General features: G+C 46.0%; 1 protein-coding gene across 5 annotated transcripts in view; it reads left to right on the top strand.

Moving 5' to 3' along the window:
- LOC137432505 (Na(+)/citrate cotransporter) overlaps positions 1 to 21,154 on the top strand; it is a 211,977-nt gene that overhangs the window by 153,867 nt on the left and 36,956 nt on the right. For all 5 annotated transcript variants that reach the window (XM_078783302.1, XM_068124510.2, XM_078783303.1 and 2 more), the window contains one exon: positions 9,583 to 9,818. In XM_078783302.1, the coding sequence (XP_078639428.1) occupies positions 9,583 to 9,818 (236 nt within the window). The remainder of the gene's footprint in view (positions 1 to 9,582; positions 9,819 to 21,154) is intronic.

Below are 21,154 nucleotides of genomic sequence, written 5' to 3'. Positions count from 1 at the left end.
TCCTTATTTTAATATGTCCCTTAAATGCCCCATCACAATCCTTAATTGTGTACCCTAACAACGTTATGTGTTTTTTTGATTTGAGATGTCATGGGGAACTATTCTTCAAGACTTTCTTATCACATACATGACAATACTTTTCCTCTCGTTTAAGTGGAGTTAACATCAGTGAAAGGTTAACATTGTGTTTGGGGGTGTGAGACCGTCTTAAATAATTGGTTGTGTGTTTACGTGATTTAAGGTGAGTGGGAAGACTCTTCTTCAAAACTTTCTTATCACAAACGTTACAACGCATTCCCTCTGGTTCTAATAATGGAGTCATCATCCTTAATACATTGCGAGTGTGTTTATTAGTTTGAAGATGTTTTTTATAATGTTTATATTCCGGTTTATGAACAGAACATTGTTGTTTAATCACCATTTTTATATATGAATAATATTTCTTTAAGCTAAAATTCAATTTTTTTTATTTGTGAAAAATCAATTTTAATTTAAAAGTAATAATTTGTAATAGTAAGGAGTGAGAATTCCTATATAGCGACTGATTGCATGACCCGTGGTAAGCCTGGATTTTTGCGTACCCGCTGTAGGAATTCTCATTCGCTGCCATAAATATTCACAAATGTTTGTACACGGTTAGAAATGGAATATTGTTTTTTTTATTGTTTTTTTTTATGTATACAAGATTGAGGCTCATGAAAGAGCTAACATTAATCACAAAAAAGTCAAACCGACACATAAAACACAAAAAATAAGGGGAGCGGTAGACAAGATGGGTAGAGAGTGGGAAGGACACAAACACAACATTTGAGAGCAGGGACATCGGGAGAAATGTGGGAGTGGGAGGGCTTGGGGGGAGGTGGGAGAGGTATAAAACATAGGAACACTGCAAGGGCTTCCAGGAAAGAAGTTGGAATTTCAAAAAAAAAAAGAAAAAAAAAGTGTATCGGGGGTGAATTAGCGGGGGTAGAAAAGATCAAGGTTTTGGATGGGGGAAGATAAGAGATGGCGGTGAACAGCTGTTTTAAAGACCTGGAGGGAGGGGTGGGATTGAAGGGAGTGGGGGAGTTTGTTCCAGTGGCGGGAGAAAAGGGGAATGAAAGAGTGAAGGTGAGCAGAGAGCCTAGATTTTGGCAGTTTAACCATAAGAGTGTTGCAGGCAGATCTTGTGCGACCTGAAGGAATATTGGGGGGACAGAGCACAGAGAGAGCTGGGGGAGCAAGGCTGGAGAGGAGTCGGTAGAAGACAGAAAGACCACCAACCTGCCTGCGGTGAGTGAGTGAAAGGCCCTCGGAGTTAACTTCATCGCAGGAGATTCGAATGATTCTGAAAGCTTTGGTTTCAACAGCGTGAAGCCGAGCTAGGTGTGAGGCAGGAGCACCAGCCCAGAGGGGGGGACAGTATTCCATTGAGCTGCAGATGAAAGCCTTGTGTGTGGTGAGGAGCTCAGGTGTGCCAAGGAAGGACTTCACATGACGGAGGACGCCCAGTCGGCGACTGGCTTTGGAGGCCAGCTTGGAAATGTGGTTGTCCCAAGAAAGATCATGGCAGATAATGAGACCCAAAAGCTTGAGTGACAGAACTTCTTGGAGAGGATTGTTGAGAAAGTAGATGGGAGGGTTTTGTGTTCTGTGTTGGCCATTGTATCGATTGGTTGTGATTTGCAACCGTACTGGTGTTTTGTTAAAATTAAGAAATTGGCTGTTATAGTTATTTTAGAAATTTTGGGAAATTGAAAAAAATCGTGACCTTCCTGATGTTAATCGTTAAAATTGCGAAACTTAGAAATTTGGGAAATTGGGGAAATTGGAAATTTTGGAAATCAATTTTTTTTATTTTTGAAAATCGTGAAATCTGAAAATTATAATAATTAATTGGTCACTTCCGGTTTGGGGTGAGCCACTTCCTGTTTTGAGTTGAGGTAGTTTCGATTGGGGGTAAGGAGGATGTGAGGAATGTGAGGAATGTGGGGGGTTGTGGTCTGAGCTAGGGCTGTCCTAGAACTCTCCTTTTCTATCTACTGACGGCCCTTATCCCTTGTCTGACATTGAGGGCCTTAATTACCTCCATCCATTGTTGGTTGAATAGAAGCAGCATGTCCAAGGTGGAGTTACCTGGTCTGAAAACAAATTGTTGATCTTACATGAGGTTGTTGATGAAAAGGAAGGATTTCATATCAATTGTGATGATGGATTCCTTGATCTTGCTGATGATTGGAAGTAAGTTGATTGGTCTTGAGTTAGATTAGTTTTTGCACCTTTTTGTGCAATGCAGTGATGTTGGTAGATTTCCAAGCAGATGGTAGGGTGAAAAGGGCAGAGTGAGGATGTGCAAGAGCAGCAGAGCAGGTTTTTACCTGCAACATGTAGCAGGTCTACAAGAGCTTCACGTTGCTGATGTCGTTGCGGTTCTTGTTGTGGGTTGATTTTTGAAATGTGCACCCATTGGTCGGACAGCTGCCAGACCACACCTCCATCTGTCACTTGACTCCACCCACCATAGCATGACACAAAGTTATATGGCTGCCATCTTGTTTCCTGATGGGCCTCTAACACAAGCCTGTAGGCTTCTGCTGATGGGTTTCAAAGGGTTTGAATACTTGATTTGTGCAACAGAGAATCATCTAATTTTCTCCAGTTAATCAGAGAGGGGGGAAGGGGGGAATTAATACTTTTGCAGGCCACTGTAAATCCAGGATCACTGCTCACCTCCACTCATTTGGTCCTCTTTTCACCTGCCTGTGGAAACAACTTCCACATTCTCTTCAATCTCATTCTCCCCTCCAGTTCTTCAAGATAGCTGTTCACCACCATCTCAAATCATCCCCAAGCCAAAACCATGATCTTTCCTACACTCATTAACCCCCCTCCCAATCCCAATCCCTCTTCCACCCAAATTTCCAGTTTTCCCTCCTGAGAGTTTCCTTCTGTGTCCATCTTGTCCTCCCATTCAATTGTTTGTCCAAGTATGCCTCGACATTGACCTTCAATGTAGCTGTTGGTATTTCCCCTCTCTCTACTGGTCCTTTTGTCCTGTTGCATCCTCATCCATTCAGTACATTCTAGTCTTTTGATTGGTGAACCAATTCAATGACCCAATATGCAAATACTTAAAATTTCACGTCAATTGGATGAAAATTTATGATGTTATGTGGCGTTGACCTTTGACCTTTGCATCAAATTATTAATTTCTCTTTTCCATATTCTCATAATAAAGCTTTGTTGAAAATCTTATGGCAAACGCTCAAATGGTAAAATCGTTATTGCCCGGACAGACACACACACAGACACACACAGACAGGCACACACAGAAGTGATTGCATGCGTGGGGGATGGGCTAATAACAAGAACAAAGCAAGTAATAACGAGAACGGAGGCTTGTTCTTGTCACATAACCAACTCCTCCACTTAGTTTTGTCATAATATAACACCTTTTGAAATATCGTGATCTATACTGTTTTTGTCCCTGTCTCTCAATAGTGAAGAATTACTTTGAAAATTCTCGTAACCGGATCTGGATCTTCACCAACATCGGATAAATTTTTTCTTGTCACACACTCAACCTGTCCACCAAGTTTCGTCCAAATCCGTCCACAACTTTTTCAGATATCCTGCTCACAGACAAACAAATAGACAGACAAACAGACAGACGGAAGTCAAAATATAACCTCCATCCATCTTTGGTGGCAGAGGTAATAAAATGAAAAACTTAAAGTGCACTTTTTAACTGCAAGCAGTTATGCAAGCAGTTATGTCCCAGGCTGCCCCGCTTTGCTATAACTCTGATTTGATCAACACATAACCCATGACATCATCTTTAAAGATGTGATCGACTACCCATTCTGAATTTAATATAATAAAGTTTCACACCGATATACAAGGTTTTTATATCCAATATGGCTGCCAAGCCATGTGACCTATTAAGTTTTAATTTTCAAACTATATTCCCCAAGGGTTCATCAAAAATGTAGTGGTCTGAGAGGGTCATTAACCAGTGTGGCAGCTACATTCAAATGTAAGGTGTGCACAGAGGGAGCTTCAGATGGAGGAAATGTTGAGTTGGATCTTAGAGACGGCGTGAAGCTGGAAGGTGTGAAAACATTTTGCTACGTCGGAGACATGCTGAATGGAGAAGGTGGATCAGACTCGGCAACGGTTGCTGGAGTGAGATGTGCATGGAAGAAGTTTCGGGAACTGAGTGGCGTGCTGATGAGGAGGGTAGTGTCATTGAAGCTGAAGGGAAAAGTGTATGCTGCATGTGTGAGAAGTGTTATGATTTATGGGAGCGAGACATGGGTAATGAATGGGGAGCATCAACGAAGGCTGGAAAGGGTGGAAATGCGAATGGTTCGGTGGATGTGCGGAGTATCGTTGAGAGAGAGGAAGACAAATGATGAATTGCGAAAGATGATGGGAATAGAGCCTGTGATTGATGCTGTGAAGAGGAACAGGTTGAGATGGTTTGGTCATGTGTTGAGGAAGGATGAAAGTGACTGGTTGAGAAGAGTGATGGAAATGAATGTAGAAGGAAGTAGAGGACGGGGAAGACCGAGAAAGACTTGGCTAAAGATGGTGGAAGAAGAAATGCGGGCAAGGGGGTTACAAGGAGAGATGCAGAAAATAGGGTAAAATGGAGAAGATTGTCATGGGGACCGCAAGGCTAACCCCCGCTCTAGCAGGGAAAACAGCCTTAAAATGCATGTTGTTGTTTGTTGTATTCCCCAAGGGTAGTCAATAATACTGTTACGTTTGTTGGGGGTAGACAATGATTACCTTAGAACCAGGTAGAATGTACAGGTAGGTGCTCTGAATGTCGTGTCGAAACCTTGATGTAAATAAGTCAGCGTGTTCGGATTAAGTGCATCTTCGTCCCCATCGGAGGAGTGGGGTATGCTAATTAGCTCAGGGATTATGGGTAATTTATCCCCTGTATGTCATTACCTCTGCACTTTATTCCTATGTCCCTTTTGGCACCACACCATAGACACTAGCTAAAATCGCCCATTAAACACCCCTAATTAATAAAACCACCGGAAACCAGGCATGAAGTGCTGTCGCTGACAACTCTGACTTTGGAAGCACACAGGACGAAAGATCTGTGAGGCCATGCCCAGAGGAGCCATGATTAGGCGGGGTTTGATTGACAGGAAGGACTGGTAAGATCCTTCCTGTCATGGGGTCGTGGTCATAGGGATCGCTGATAGGGTCAGGACTGAGACGTGTTGAGATTACGTCAGAGCCCGAGGAACAAAAGACTGTGTTCCCAACATTTTTGCTCTCTCTTATGCGTGGGGAGTTCAGAACGCTCTGACCGACATTTGCCCTCTCTTGTGCCTTGTCATTCTGGAGACGATAGCGAAGGGTCGTTGTTGCCGCTCTTGCCCCTTCTGATTTGGACGCCGTCACGAGTGGCTATGTTGGGACATCTTGCTGGTGGTCGTGCAGAGGCACAGCCACAACCCGGGAACTGTGGTTTTCCGTGCAAAGGACAGGTGGACAAGCACAGTGTAGAAGAGCAGGCTGCATTCTTGCCGTTCGTTTCACGCATAAGGCCTGTTTCGCGCCGGCGAACGAGGGCGTACTGAGGCCTAGCAGTATGGGAGCAAGCGGATTTCCACCAAGAAGGGAGCCGCGTCCAGACTGCTCGCTCGGGGCCTGGATGACTCCTGACATGACGCACCGGTCAAGTCGAGCTAAGTGCAATTGAATAACCAAACACGTTTATTTTCAGTTATCTTTCCCTTTGTCTGTGCACTGGATCTGTGTGCGGGGACGTCCCATTTAAGATTTTATTTACCGTGCATTATTTTGTATTACCAGCATTTATTTTAATAAAGCCGGCATTTATTCTTGTACATTTTAAACCTGTGTTGGTTGAGATTATTTATCCAGGTGTGAAGACGTCGGTGGAAGCCGTTCAGGTAAGGCTCCGGTTTCCCCCTCCCTCTTGCTCCCCCACGTGTATTTGCTCTGCTATATTTTTTTTGAACTGAACGCCCCGGGGTAATAGCTCGTTTGGTCATCCATGCTACCCCACGGTGTTCAACACACAGGGTAGTCACGTGACAAGTTTCGCATCCTTTGCTTGAGCTGTTTGAGAGAAGTTAATTTTTATAGGTTTTACCTTCAATCCAACATGGCTGCCAGACCATGTGACCAATTATGTTTTAGTTATCACCCTTGTATCCCCAAGGCTTGTGGAACGTGTGTGTGTGAAGTTGCACATCGATCTATCGAGCCGTTTTGAAGAAGATAAAATTTAAAGGTTTATTGTCCCCCGTCGCACAGCGTAGCGAAAGGGGGACTATGGCTTTCCCCTCCGTCCGTGTGTCCGTGCGTGTGTGTGTGCGTGCGTGTTTGCATGCGGGCGTGCGTGCATAAGCGAAGGACCGCATTCGAATTTGGTGTGTGGGTGCAACCCACGTCAAAATCCAAGATGGCCGCCGCCATGTATGTCTGATGCCATGTATGTCTTAACCTTGTGAGATGAATATCTTGAAAAATAAGCGAAGTACCAACTTCTAATTTGGTGTGTGGGTGTATCTCGGCATAAGGACGAACGCTATTGAAAATTGGGGCGCCACGTCAAAATCCAAGATGGCCGCCACCATATATATGTCTGAACCTTGTGAGCGAAATATCTTGAAAAATAAGCGAAGTACCAACGTCTAAGCTGGTGTGTGGGTGTATCTCGGCATAAGGAAGAACGCTGTTGTAAATTGGGTCGCGACGTCAAAATCCAAGATGGCCGCCACCATATACATGTCTGAAACTTGTGAGCGTAATATCTTGAAAAATAAGCAAAGTACCAACTTCTAATCTGGTGTTTGGGTGTATCTAGGCACAAGGACGAACGCTATTGAAAATTTGGTCGCCACGTCAAAATCCAAGATGGCCACCGCCATGTATGTCTGACCCTTGTGAGCGGAATATCTTGAAACATAAGCCAAGTACCAACTTCTAATCTGGTGTGTGGGTGTATCTAGGCATAAGGAAGAACGCTATTGAAAATTGGGTGGCCACGTCAAAATCCAAGATGGCCGCCTCCATGTATGTCTGAACCTTGTGAGCGAAATATCATATCATAGCATGTTTTCTGCGTCTTCCACTTTGTCAACTCACATCACTTCACCGACGGGGGACCTAGGCGTAACGCTTGTTCTTCAAAAAAATATGGCTGTGTGATATATATATATGCGACGATATATATATATGATATATATATATTTTTTTTTTTTTTTTGTATATATATATACAAAAAAATATGCGACGTTATTGGTAGGGGGTGAATACTTTTGCAGACCACTGAAAGTGCGCCATTCAGTTGCCAATTATTTTCTGCCATTTTTGCTTCCCTGTCCCCATCCAGATTATTGATTAAACCTGTTGTTCCATTTAAAGCTGTTTGATGTGTATTGTGTGCCGCGATCTCCTCCTGCTGCATAATGAAATTTTCCCCTATAAAACCGTTTGCGTGTTTTGAAGCCCCCACGCGTTAAAGTAATAAAACACATGTTAAAGTAAAAAACACGAAGTTTCGCCTCCGCATTGAGGTTTATTTTCCGGTAGTCTTTTGTCATCTGATCGCGAGACCGAGTCCGTTACAATGTATGTATGTATGTATGTATACTGAAACGTAAAAGAAACTTACCACCTTTGAAACCTTTAAATATCAACAATAACACTGCGTGTAGTAAATGTGTGAACTTATTTGTGGACAATAGTGTCCTCACTGTCAGACAAAACGGTCATGGATGGTCACTTGAACCTTCAATGGTCACTTCATAGCACAGCTGTTGAACAGCCGTTTTGACTGTCAGTGATTAGCCAAGGGGTACGGGATGATTTTAATGAGCTGCACGTGATGTCTTGATATTGGCTTTAAAAAGGCCAGTGCAAAATGGGCATTTTGACCAAAAAATTTGACCATTTTGACCAATTTCAAAAGGACCGAAAACGCAAAAGAAACTTATCACTTGTTTGAAATGTAATAAAATTGTCACAGTTCAAAATAAAACAAACCAACAATTGCTAATTGAAACATTGGCATTTTATTGATGACATGTCAAGTTTTTGACCAAGATACACCATCTCATCAGTTTGTTCTACAGTACAGAACAGCACAGGGTGCAATGTCAGTCCCCTTTCAATAGCGTGTGTGGCCACCATTGTTTTGGATACAGGCAGTGCATCGTCGGCGTATACTGCCTACCAGTCTTTGGATGGATTGCTGCTGGATTCTGTCCCACTCAGTCCTCAATGTCTGAAGCAGCTCTGCCCATGTCCTGGCCCTGCCAACTACGCATCTCCCAAGCTCATCCCACAGGTGCTCTATGGGATTCAGGTCAGGGGAGAACGCAGGCCACTGCATGGTGTTGATGTTCTCGCCTTGGAGAAATGCAGTGGTAAAGCGAGCAGCATGGGGACGAGCGTTGTCATGCTGAAAGGTTCTCAGTTCTGGGTGGTCTAGCAGGAATGGCAGCAGATGAGGTCGCAGGATGTTATCCACATACCGCTGGGTGTTAAGATTCCCATCCACAACCACCAGTGGCGTCCTGTACCGGCCTGATATGGCGGCCCACACCATCACACTTGGGCCACCCCACCTGTTGGCTTGACGCACGCAAAAATCGGCATATCGCTCGCCAGTTCTTCTCCAGACACGCTCATGCCCATCAGGACTGTCCACACAGAACCTTGACTCATCGCTGAAAGCGACCTCGTTCCACTGCGCCAAGGTCCACCGCTGATGCTGCTGGCACCATCTCTGTCGGTTGCGGCGATGGGCAGCCATCATCACGGGGCCTCTGTATGGTCTTCTGGTAGTCAGACCATAGTCATGCAGTCGTCTTCGTGCAGTATCATTGGAGATCCGTGGTTTGCATGCCCCGGAGTTTCTGCCGCAGTGCGGGATGCTGGACGGAATCGATCCCGCAGGTGACTTCGGACCATCTGCCTGTCCTGCCTTGCAGTGGTGACTCTTGGCCTCCCTGATCGAGGTCTGTCATCTGCAGAGTTGTGGAGGGTGTCTCTGTCCACCAGGGCCGATATCGTCTGGTGTGAACAGCCAAGGCGACGTGCCACCTCACGGTAGCTCAGTCCGCCTTGCAGCATGCCCAGGGCACGCTGCCGTTTATCCCTTGACAATCGTGGCATGTTGATTGAAATGCCCATTTTGCACTGGCCTTTTAAAAGCCAATATCAAGACATCACGTGCAGCTCATTAAAATCATCCCGTACCCCTTGGCTAATCACTGACAGTCAAAACGGCTGTTCAACAGCTGTGCTATGAAGTGACCATTGAAGGTTCAAGTGACCATCCGTGACCGTTTTGTCTGACAGTGAGGACACTATTGTCCACAAATAAGTTCACACATTTACTACACGCAGTGTTATTGTTGATATTTAAAGGTTTCAAAGGTGGTAAGTTTCTTTTGCGTTTCAGTATATATAGTCATGTTATCAACATGATATTGTACAATGTTTAATTCAAATGTCTGTTCTTGTAAGTGCAGAGTCATTTTGAGATTTGAATTTCTCTAGGGAGCTCAACAATTTTATGTCGGCATGTTGGATTTGCAGGAAGAGCATGAGGAGCAATCTGAGCAAGAATGCAGCAAAAACGATGTGAAAATGGAGGAGCATTGTTCTGCTACAGAGAAGATCAATAATTTTGGAGCAAGGCAGCTTGCAGATCAGAGTACCTCGAAGATGGCTACAGGACTTTCTTTGTCCATTGCCTATGCAGCAAACATTGGTGGTGTGGCTACACTTACAGGAACCATCACCAACCTCGTTTTGGTGGATCAAATGGAGGAGTGCGTATCTAGTTGCAACATAACCACAAGCACCTATAAACTTCTACGTTATTTGGTATTGCCGAGTAAACCCGTGATTCTGTTCGTATGTTAAATATCTCCTTAATTTGTTTTTAATATTTTATCTGACAACTGCTTGGCTATTGTGGCTCATCATATCAAATTTGTTTTGTTTTTTCAAACTGTGATTAATTATTTACGGTATAAGGGACTGGTGATTTCAGATTAATATGTTTGAGAGATGGTTGTTATCTGTTCTTCTCCTTCTCTTCCCTTTATAAGGGGTGATGTTCAATGTTACGAATCATCTGCCCTGCCTTGACCATGATATAATAATAATAATAATAATAATAATAATAATAATAATAATAACTAGAACTGCCACTTTAAAACTGCTGGCAGTGATGACCTGTTTACTCGCACCCACTTTTGATACAACCCCACTTTTGATACAACCCCACTTTTCATACAACCCCACTTTCATACAACCCCACTTTCATTGGACATGCTTTGACACAACCCCCTTGGATACAACCCCGACACACACACACACACACACACACACACACACACACACACACACACACACACATCCCCCCTACCCCCTCCCACACACATACCCACACCCCTCCCCCACACGCACCCCCCTCCAAACACACACACACACACACATCCCTCCCCCCCCCCACACACACACACATCCCTCCCCCCCCCCCACACACACACATCCCCCCCCCCCACACACACACACACACACATGCACACACACAACACACACACATACACACACACATCCCCCATACCCCCACCCACACCCCTCCCCCCAAACACACACCCCTCCAAACACACACACACACACCAACCCCGCCCCCCCCCCCCACCTACACACACACATCCCTCCACCCCCACACACACACACATCCCCCCTACACACACACACACACACACACCCCCCTACTGTTGAAACCCCACTTTTGAAACAACCCCACTTTTGATACAACCCCACTTTCATTGGACATGCTTTGACACAACCCCCTTGGATACAACCCTGATAAACACACACACACACATACCCACACCCCCCTTCACACACACACACCCCCTTCACACACACACACACACACACACACACACACACACACACATCCCCCCTCCCCCCACACGCACACCCCTCCACACATACACACACACATACACACACACACACACATCCAACCCCCCCCCCTCCTTCACACGCACCCCCCCCCCCCCCACGTACACACATATCCACCCCCCCCACACCCACACACAAACACCCCTCCCCCCACACGCACACCCCTCCACACATACACACCCCCCCCCCACCTCCACACACACACACTCACATCTGCCCCCCCTCCATATGCACACCCCAACCCCCCCACCCCCACACACACACATATAACCCCCCCCCCCCCACCCACGCACACACAGACATCCACACACACGCACACACACACACACACACACATACATTCCCCCTCCCTCCACATGCACACCCCTCCACACATACACACACACACCCCTCCACACACACACACACAAACACACACACACACACACACACATCCAACCCTCCCTCCTCCACACGCACACCCCAACCTCCTCCAACCTCCACACGCACACCCAACCCCCTCCCCCCCACATACACACATATCCACAAAACACACACACACACACACACATGCACACACACACACACACACACACACACACACATATCCCCACACCCCTAACACACACACAAACACACACACACACACACACACATCCCCCCTACCCCCACCCACACCCCTCCCCCCAAACACACACCCCTCCAAACACACACACACACACACACACCAACCCCCCCCCCCCTACACACACACATCCCTCCACCCCCCCCCCCCCCCCCACACACACACACACATCCCCATACACACACACACACACATCCCCCCTACACACACACACACACACCCCACCCCCAACACACACACACATATATCCACACACACACACACACACACACAAACACGCGCACACCCCTCCCCCCACACGCACACACATAGCCAGACAAACGCACATCCCCCTACCCCCACCCCCCAAGACACATCCCCCACACACATCCTCCGACACACAACCCCCCCCCCCCCTTCCCCCCCCCCCCCCCACACACACATCCCCACACACACACATTCCCCCTACCCCCCACCCACATACACACACACAAACACATGCACACATCCCCCCACCCCCAACACACACACACACACACACACACACACACCCCCCCCACCCTAACACACACACAAACACATGCATACATCCCCCCACCCCCAACACACACACACACACACACACATCCCCCCACCCTAACACAAACACACGCACACATCCCCCCACCCCCCCAACCCTAACACACATGCACACACACAAACACCCCCACACCCCTCCCCCCACATGCACACCCCTCCACACGTACACACACACACACCCCCCACCTCGACACATACACACACACACACACACACCCCCCATACGCACACCCCAACCCCCCCCCCCCCCCCACACACACACACACATATCCCCCCCCCCCCCACCCACACACACACACACAGACAGCCACACACACACACAGACACACACACACACACACACACACCCCTCCCCCCATGCGCACACCCCTCCACACAAACACACACACACATCCCCCCACCCCATCCATTTAAAAAAATATTTTCGTTTAATTAACGATATCTGCCACCCATCGAAGAACGTCATGCCGTGGCCCGTGCCGTATGTCAGCGGAAGAACGAAGTATCCCGTCGATCGAACTTGGTCAAATTTTTCATGATTGTCACCAAATTTGTTGTGGTATTTTGTTAACTCATCCGAGGCAATACGACAATCGAAATCCGATTTGAAATCGGAGCCAAATTGACGCCATAAGGTCTACCTGCACGCGTGGATATTTTACCTGAGGAAGAATCACTTTGGAAATGCGACCAATTTAAAATGTTAGATTTTGAATAACTTCGTCATTTTAAATCGGATTTCCACCAAATAAAGGTCACCATTGCTTGCAGATACCTCTCTTTCTCTTTAAAATTGAAGACAGGATGAACTTCAGAGCGAGAAATAAGCCGAGGCGGCAGAGAGTTTTACAATGTTATTTTCCAATGGAAATGACAATATCGTGTAGTTTTACGAAAATTCATCAGAATTTGCCCAGATTTGTTGCATTCGAATGTTAACACCCTCTAGCGACTGCCAAATCCGAAGACAATTTAATTTCGAGCTACCCTTAGCTCGTGAGGTGGTTATGTCACATGGCCTGGTCAAAAAAAAGTGTTGTGGTTCTTCTTTTTCAGGCAATAACAACTTCTAGTTTCCAGACCGTACATCCAATCATCTTGAAATTTTGCACACTTGTTACTCTTCATGACTTCTACTATAGTATGAAGTTTCACGTCGATCAATAAAGCGATTCAAGAGATATCCATTTAAAAAATATATTCGTTTAATTAACGATATCTGCCAAACCACGTGACCTATCGCAAATTCTAAAATGACATTTTAGTAGACTGACATGCTGAACAGATCTGTGAAGTTTCTCCTCGAGTGGATCAAAAATGAGGGAGGAGCTAGGTTTTGAAGGTTCATGCTTAAAAACGTCATAACTCTGATCGCTGACTTTTTTGTTCGTCATGGGTATGCGAATATGCATGCCAAGTTTGGGCTCGATCCGTTCAGCCGTTGCGGAGAAAAAGGGGTTTTTGTGTTTTTTCACGGAAAACAAGATGGCGGCCCAACCATGTGACGTATGACTTCGAAAATTTTTGCATTCTGAGTTTTTTTTAACTAAGCATCCCAAAAAAAATCCCCTTTTCGGTGGAGAAAATTTTTTGTTTGACGATTTCTAACCTCTTAACGTTAGCATTTTTAATATACTCGATACACATGTCTTTTGTTCCGGTTGAAGAGTTCTTTAGAATGAGCCATTCCTCAAATTTTTCCATTGAGGCGTTTCGGAGATACAGAGGGGAAAAGTTGAATTTGTTTTACAAGATGACGCCCATACCACGTGACCTATGACGTCATAATTAGCATTAAAAAATTCTCGGAGCCGAGACGATCGTTTGATGAAAATTTCCTGTCAATCCGACCAGTGGTTGCTGAGAACATTAATTATGAATTTTTCGGAGGTGCAAAATAGGGCGGAAGAATAATAAGAAAAACTCTAGCAGTAATAATAGGTTTCCTCTCCATTTCATGGAGAGTAAACCTAATAAAGGACTCTTATATAGCCCCATCAAGCAGAGTTAACGACCCTCGTGGCGCTTTACATTATCATGCGAACGCACACACACCGCACACACATACACAAACATACACACACACAGATACACCTTCACTCTTGCCCTATTCCTCTCCCTCCCCATTCAAAACCCACAGATGTGTACTCCCCCTCCTCCTCCCCCTCCTTCCCCCGCACATGTACACAGACATACTCTCGATCTCTGTCCCACCTCAAACCAAAGGGAAAACCGGACTTAGACTTTGAAAGACTTGTGAAACAGATAGGTTTTGAGGGAGGTTTTAAAGGGAGGAAGAGAGTCAACATGTCGAACAGAGGAAGGCAAGTCATTCCAGAGCAGAGGTGCAGCAAAGGAAAAGGATTTCTTGCCAAATGACTTGGTGCTGGTGCGCGGCGGCTCTAAGGTTATAGAGTCGTCGCTTGAACGAAGCCGTCGCCGAGGTACATAGAGAGTGAGCAAATCAGAGAGATAGTGAGGTCCCGCTCCACACAATGATTTATAACATAGTGTGCAAATTTTGTATTGCACACGAGCAGAGACAGGCAGCCAGTGTAAAGATTCAAGAAGCGGAGTAACATGGTCAGACTTCTTCGCCTTACAGACAAGACAAGCGGCAGAGTTTTGAACCTTTTGTAACTTATCCAAGAGAAACTGAGGGCAGCCAGCATACAAAGAATTACAATAGTCTAGCCTTGAGAGGACAAGGGCACAGACCAGAGTTAGAGCAGCCTGAGGAGTAAGAAAGTGGCGAATGGATGCGATCTTTCGCAGCTGAAAGTATGCTGATTTGCAAGTTTGACGTACTTGCTTGGAAAATGTCATGTTACAGTCGAAAACCACACCAAGGTTCTTGGCCGACGAAACAAAGTTTACATCGGTTTCACCAACATGAATAGTGGTAGGAAGTGAACATCGTAGAGGACATCTGTGCGATCTTACAATCATAGACTCTGTTTTAGCATCGTTCAGCTGAAGTTTGTTTTGGGTCATCCACGCCTTCACGTCGGCAATACAGCCTTCGAACACTTCAACAGTGGGCACGATTTGTTGAATCATGCTTCCTTTGTACAGCTGATTGTCATCCGCAAAGGCGTGGTGATCAACTGAATGTCTGGCAACAAGATCAAATAGAGCCTGAGTGTACAAAAGAAAGAGGATAGGTCCCAGGACTGAGCCCTGGGGAACGCCAAAGGAAAGCGGAGAAGGGGCTGATTTCTGGCCATTGACAACAACGGTTTGCACTCTATCAGTAAGATAGGACATCAGCCAAGAAAGGGGAGTACCAGTTATACCAAATGTGAGTTCAAGACGACGAATTAAGACACTCTGGTCAATCGTGTCAAGGGTGGCAGACAAGTCTAAAAGAGCAAGAACGGAAACCTGACCACAGTCAAGAGAAGTCAGAAGATCATTGGTTATTCTTAGGAGAGCGGTCTCGGTGCTATGGCCTGGTCTATATGCCGACTGCTGAGAATTGAAAAGATTATTTGAAACTAGATGGTCATTCATCTGTGATAGCACAATTCTTTCTGTGATCTTTGACAGGAAAGACAAGTTGGAGATAAGACGGTAATTTTTCATGTCGTTAAGGTCAAGGGTGGGCTTTTTAAGAAGTGGTTTAACAAGAGCTTGCTTAAAAAGAGGCGGAAATGAACCAGTAGTCAGAGAATCATTGATAACTGCAGTAATAAATGGGAGGAGGGTGTCCAAACACTCAATAAACAAATCGGTGGGAAGGGGGTCAAGATCACATGTTTTTGTGTTTGACTTTGAGGATTGTACATTTGAAAATTTCCTCAGTAACAGGAGTAAACGAACTAAGAGGTCGTCCGTGAAAGCAATGTTCAGCATCATTGAAGGAAAGGAGTGACTGCTTGTCAAGATTGTTTCTTATTGACTGAATTTTATTGTGAAAGAAATGCAGGAAGCGTTGGGGTAGTTCGTTTTGAGGAAATACAGTGGGAAGAACGGATTTATTTTTGGTGGCAAACAGGCGGTTGGTAATGCTGAACAGTTGCTTGCAGGAGGAGCTCATAGTAATCCGATCAGAAATATATGACGTTTTTGCTTTCAGAATGATTTTTATGACGAGTCTTTTAGCTATGTTATACAACTGTTTATGGACTGTGAGGCAAGTCTTCAGCCACTGTCTCTCGGCACGTCGTCGTTCCTTTTTGGCAGCCCTGACTTCGTCGCTGACTGCGCTGAACCACGGAGTACTCCTGCATCTGGAAACGGCGCACCGTGTCGCTGGAACATGACAGTCCAACGCTGTGCGGAGGCAACAGTCGAGGTCTTCTGCAGTGACATAGGAACGGCCAGAGAGACGGGTGTGAAGGTCCTCTTTAAAGGTGGAACGGTCGATGGCACGAATGCTGCGGGCAGTGATGAAGGTGGGCTGAAGACAAGGAACAGCAATACTCAGGTGGCTGGTGACACAGAAGTGGTCCGAGGCGATAGCACAGGTCACTGATGTGGACTGCACCAACTGATCATCGCATCTGTGCACTAACCAATCCAGGATGTGTCCTTTAACGTGTGTAGGTTGGGAGACAGACTGAGTCAGACTAAAAGTAGAAATGAGGTCAATGATCTTTGAAGTGAGAGGATGTTGTGGTTGGTCGTAGTGGACGTTGAAATCTCCAAGAATCAAGACGAAACCAGGAAGAGTATTGCAGTGGTCGAGCAGATTAGGAAGCTGGGTCACGAACATAGAGTCAGTAAGCTTGTTTTTCCGGTTAGGTGGAGGTCGGTAGAGGCAGAAGAAATTAAGAGTGTTTTCTGACAGAGTGAAGGTGACATGGGCTAGCTCGTAGGATGAATGGTCGAACGAAAAAGTCATGGTGAAGGAGACAAAGGGAGAGAAGTTGTCTCTGTAAATAACAGTCATGCCCCCACCCCTAGAGGAGCGAGGAAATGACTGCAGGGTGTATCCAGGTGGGGTGAGGTCAGCACATCTCGCTTCGTCGCCACTGGGTCAGAGCCAAGTTTCGGTCAGAAAAAGCACGTCGATATAATTATCTTGAATAAAAGAGGTAATTTCGGTTCGCTTTTCAGGACTACTTACAGACTGAGCGTTGAATAAGGCGAGAGACAGGTCAGAACGGTGTTGTTTTGGTGCTGTGTATGTTCTACAGGGATAGATGAGGTTATTGAAGTTGACAGGGGACACTTTTTCACAGGAATTATTAAAATGTGGGCCGTCGCTGGTCGCGAAGAGAAATCACAATCGGTATTTTTCTCTGCTTTCTCCTCCCGCCTCGCTTTGTGCGTTTTCTCGGGAGACAAACGCCGATTTCAAGTTCTCTAAGGCCTGAGACGAGTCCAGGAGTCAATCGAGTGGTGTTGTTTAAAGACAATAGTTTTTGCTGAGTGTAGCAAATAGGCCTCGGGATAGAGGAGTTAGAGCGGGTAGTCGAGCTCGGTACATGCAGCGGTGCGTGCAGAGGTGGGGCGAGCGGTGGGACGAGCGGTGGGGCGAGCGGTGGAATGAGCGATGGGGCGAGCGATGGGGCGAGCGGTGGAACGAGCGATGGGGCGAGCGGTGGAACGAGCGGTGGAACGAGCGATGGGGCGAGCGATGGGGCGAGCGGTGGAACAAGCGATGGGGAAAGCGGTGGAACGAGCGATGGGGCGAGCGGTGGGGCGAACGATGGGACGAGCGATGGGGTGAGCGGTGGAATGAGCGATGGGGCGAGCGGTGGAACGAGCGATGGAACGAGCGATGGGGCGAGCGGTGGAACGAGCGATGGGGCGAGCGGTGGAACGAGCGATGGGGCGAGTGATGAGGCGAGCGATGGGACAAGTGATGGGGCAAGACAGGGAAAAGAACTGTCTTGTTGAGAGGCGCACATCGGGGCTGCGTGAGGCGCAGCGAAAAAACATGGCGGGTACTCACAGTTCGAAATTGTCAACTTGGTGGCGAGTAAAAACCAAAGTACTGCAAATCTCACGGGCAGACACGACGCCAGAAGCCAGGAAACGAAACAGGGATCCATCACAGTCATTCACACAAAGCACAACACGACAGCACATGCTAAATCCAACGGAATCAATCAAATACACAGGACGACCGACTCAGCTCAGCCTGCTGGGCGAGTGACCTGGAAGCGGAAGCTTCATCATATGCCTCGACTTCCCCCTGTCCCCAGCCAACTTTATCCACTCTCTAACCAACCAACATTGTTGATATCCCTCCTCACACAATCTTCCCATCTCAGCCATGGTCTACCTCTTTTCCTCCTACCTTGCTCCCTCAATATATCTGCTCTCTTTGCCATTCTCTCTTCTCCCATCCGCACCACATGACAAGCCCATTTCAGCTGTCGTTTTAACAATCAAGCTTACATGCACACCAATTTCCTCCCTCAGTTCATCCATCCTCCATCTATCCACCCTCTCACCCCTGCAATCCTCCTGACCAGTTGTTCTCACAGACCTGCAATCTCTGTTGTTGTCTTTCTGTCAGTGCTACCATCTCCAGACCTTAAGCTTAATGGTAGGCGAGCATTATACAAGACACCAAAACTTTCCCTTTCAATTTCTGTGATATTTTTCTCTCTTTAGTATTGCCTCTGACCTGCCATCCCCGATCACTGTTCCTCCCAGACACTCAAACCTACTTTTCTGTCTGATCTCCTTCCCCTCTATCCTGATATTCATTTATGTTCTCTGCCACCCAACCCACATCACCTCAGTCTTCTTCATACTCTATTAGTTCAAAGTCTAAACTAGAGCAATGTGACTGTGTCGCCAATATTCCTCCACATAGTCCCACAATGGGTAGATGCCCTCATTCACTGTCCTAAAAATAAACAAGTTTGATTTAAATCCCTTCAGCTGTTTTCAATTATCACATTTTCACCAGCCATGACAGGTTTCATATCGATCGGTGGAGTGGTTTCAGAGAAGGGATTTTTAAAAATATTGGCTTTCAAGCTAATGTGGCTGCCACACCACGTGACATATGACCTTTAAAAATGTACACTCTGCATATGTATGTGCCGGGGATCACATTGTGAGGTTTCGTGTTGATCGGATAAGGTTCATTTTTCTATTCAAGAAGGCTGCCAAACCAAATGCCCTACGACATCATCATTTTCAAACGATATGCAACAATGGTGTCAGATATTTGTAAAATTTCGCATCGATAGGGTAAGCAGTTTAAGAGATATAATTATTTAATATTTTCCTTCAATCCAATATGGCTGCCACACCATGTGACCAATGATAATTTCGTGATCAACTTTTAATCAACATGCCTCGTCAATGACACACGTAAAGTTTCGAGTCAATCGATTTGGTGGTTTGGGAGAAGATTTTTTAAAGGTTTTTTAAGGATCGCTTTTGCCTCACCATATGGTTATTTGTTTGTAGTTTTAAAAATATTTTTAGCTACAGCCGTTGGGACACTACTCTTTTATCACACATATTCCTAGCTTCCAAACCGCTTCTACTTGTCTGACCATTAAATTATTACTTTGATGCCTCACACTGAAAAATTGCGAAAGGTAGTTACTCATATCTTTTGGGAATTTTCAAAGTCCAATGCAGAAACACAAATGTACTTTGCTTAGCTTAATTAGATTGCTTAGCACTCACTACCTTTAGCTATTTTGCTTAGCTTAGATTTAATTGCTTAGCACTACCTTTAATCACTATAATTTATTTCCCTGCAGAAAATAACTTTTATGAAGAATTTACACAAAACAAGGAGATTTACACAAAACAAAAAACGTTTTTTTTTCTGAAAAAGTTCTCCCAGCCACTAATGGATCGTCTCTACACGAGCAGAACTTGGCACAGATATTCGTCCTTTTTGTACATACTTTCCATCCAATGTCAGCAATTTTACCCAGTGGTGGTGGAGTTAGTTACTGGATGCCATTGGAATATAAGTCGTGATTTTGGCTCTGGGGAAGAAAAACTTTATGATTCCTTCACAATTACTTGAAGCGTGTCATGAGAACACAATGCAAATGAATGCAAGGCATGAGGATAGAACCTTTGCTCCCCTTAGCAGTAACGTTTCTCCATCCACAGTCACTTCATCTATAACTCATAAGAGGTGTGTGTCGTTGATTGTTATTTCCATAATTTGGGTTTTAGAAGGTGGAACGGAGTCCTCCCAGGACTCGAAGTATCCACCTTCCACCCCTACTTTGGCAAAGTATTACGATTCATGGACTAAGTTGTGAAGTTGTGTAGTTCTCAGAGTTTTGTTCCAAGGGCTCTTTTCAGGATCGTCACTGAGCCCCGTACAGTCTCCAACTGTAGTCTGTTTGTGGTAATGTTCCCAGGGATGGTTTGTAGGATCTTTGTGAGGTTCTTCTTTATCATTCCCGTTGTCCCAATTATCACTGGTACAATTCGAGCACTCTTCAGGTTCCTGCATCTCTTCACTTCATTCTTGAGGTCTTGATGTACTGTAAACGTGTCATCCATGTACAGTAAATCATCCATGTACAGTAAACGTGTCACCTTTCTTGTTTCTTTGGATGTTCTTTTATTGGATAGTCGGGTGTATCCGTGTCCTTGCTCATTAATGAGGCTACCTCGTGGGTCCGTTACAGCAAAACAGGAAAGGGAAAAGGTTGTCTCCCTGGGAAAGGCTGTCTCCCGGGGAAAGGCTGTCTCCCGGGGAAAGGTTGTCTCCCGGGGAAAGGCTGTCTCCCTGGCAAAGGTTGTCTCCCTGGGAAAGGCTGTCTCCCTGGGAAAGGCTGTCTCCCGGGGAAAGGCTGTCTCCCGGGGAAAGGCTGTCTCCCTGGCAAAGGTTGTCTCCCGGGGAAAGGCTGTCTCCCGGGGAAAGGCTGTCTCCCGGGGAAAGGCTGTCTCCCTGGCAAAGGTTGTCTCCCTGGGAAAGGCTGTCGTCCTGGGAAAGGCTGTCTCCCTGGGAAAGGCTGCCTTCGTGTGTGTGTGTGTGTGTGTGTTTGTGTGTGCGTCGGTTTGTCACCATTTTTCTCGGAAATGGCTGAACGGATAATCTTCAAGGTGTCACAAGTTCATCAGTGAGTGTCG

The sequence above is a fragment of the Myxine glutinosa genome, chromosome 8, assembly GCF_964187855.1.
Source record: "Myxine glutinosa chromosome 8, kmMyxGlut1.1, whole genome shotgun sequence".
Taxonomy (NCBI): Eukaryota; Metazoa; Chordata; class Myxini; order Myxiniformes; family Myxinidae; genus Myxine; species Myxine glutinosa.
The sequence above is the reverse complement of the archived record's forward strand: the minus strand, read 5'-3'. Positions and strand labels throughout refer to the sequence as shown.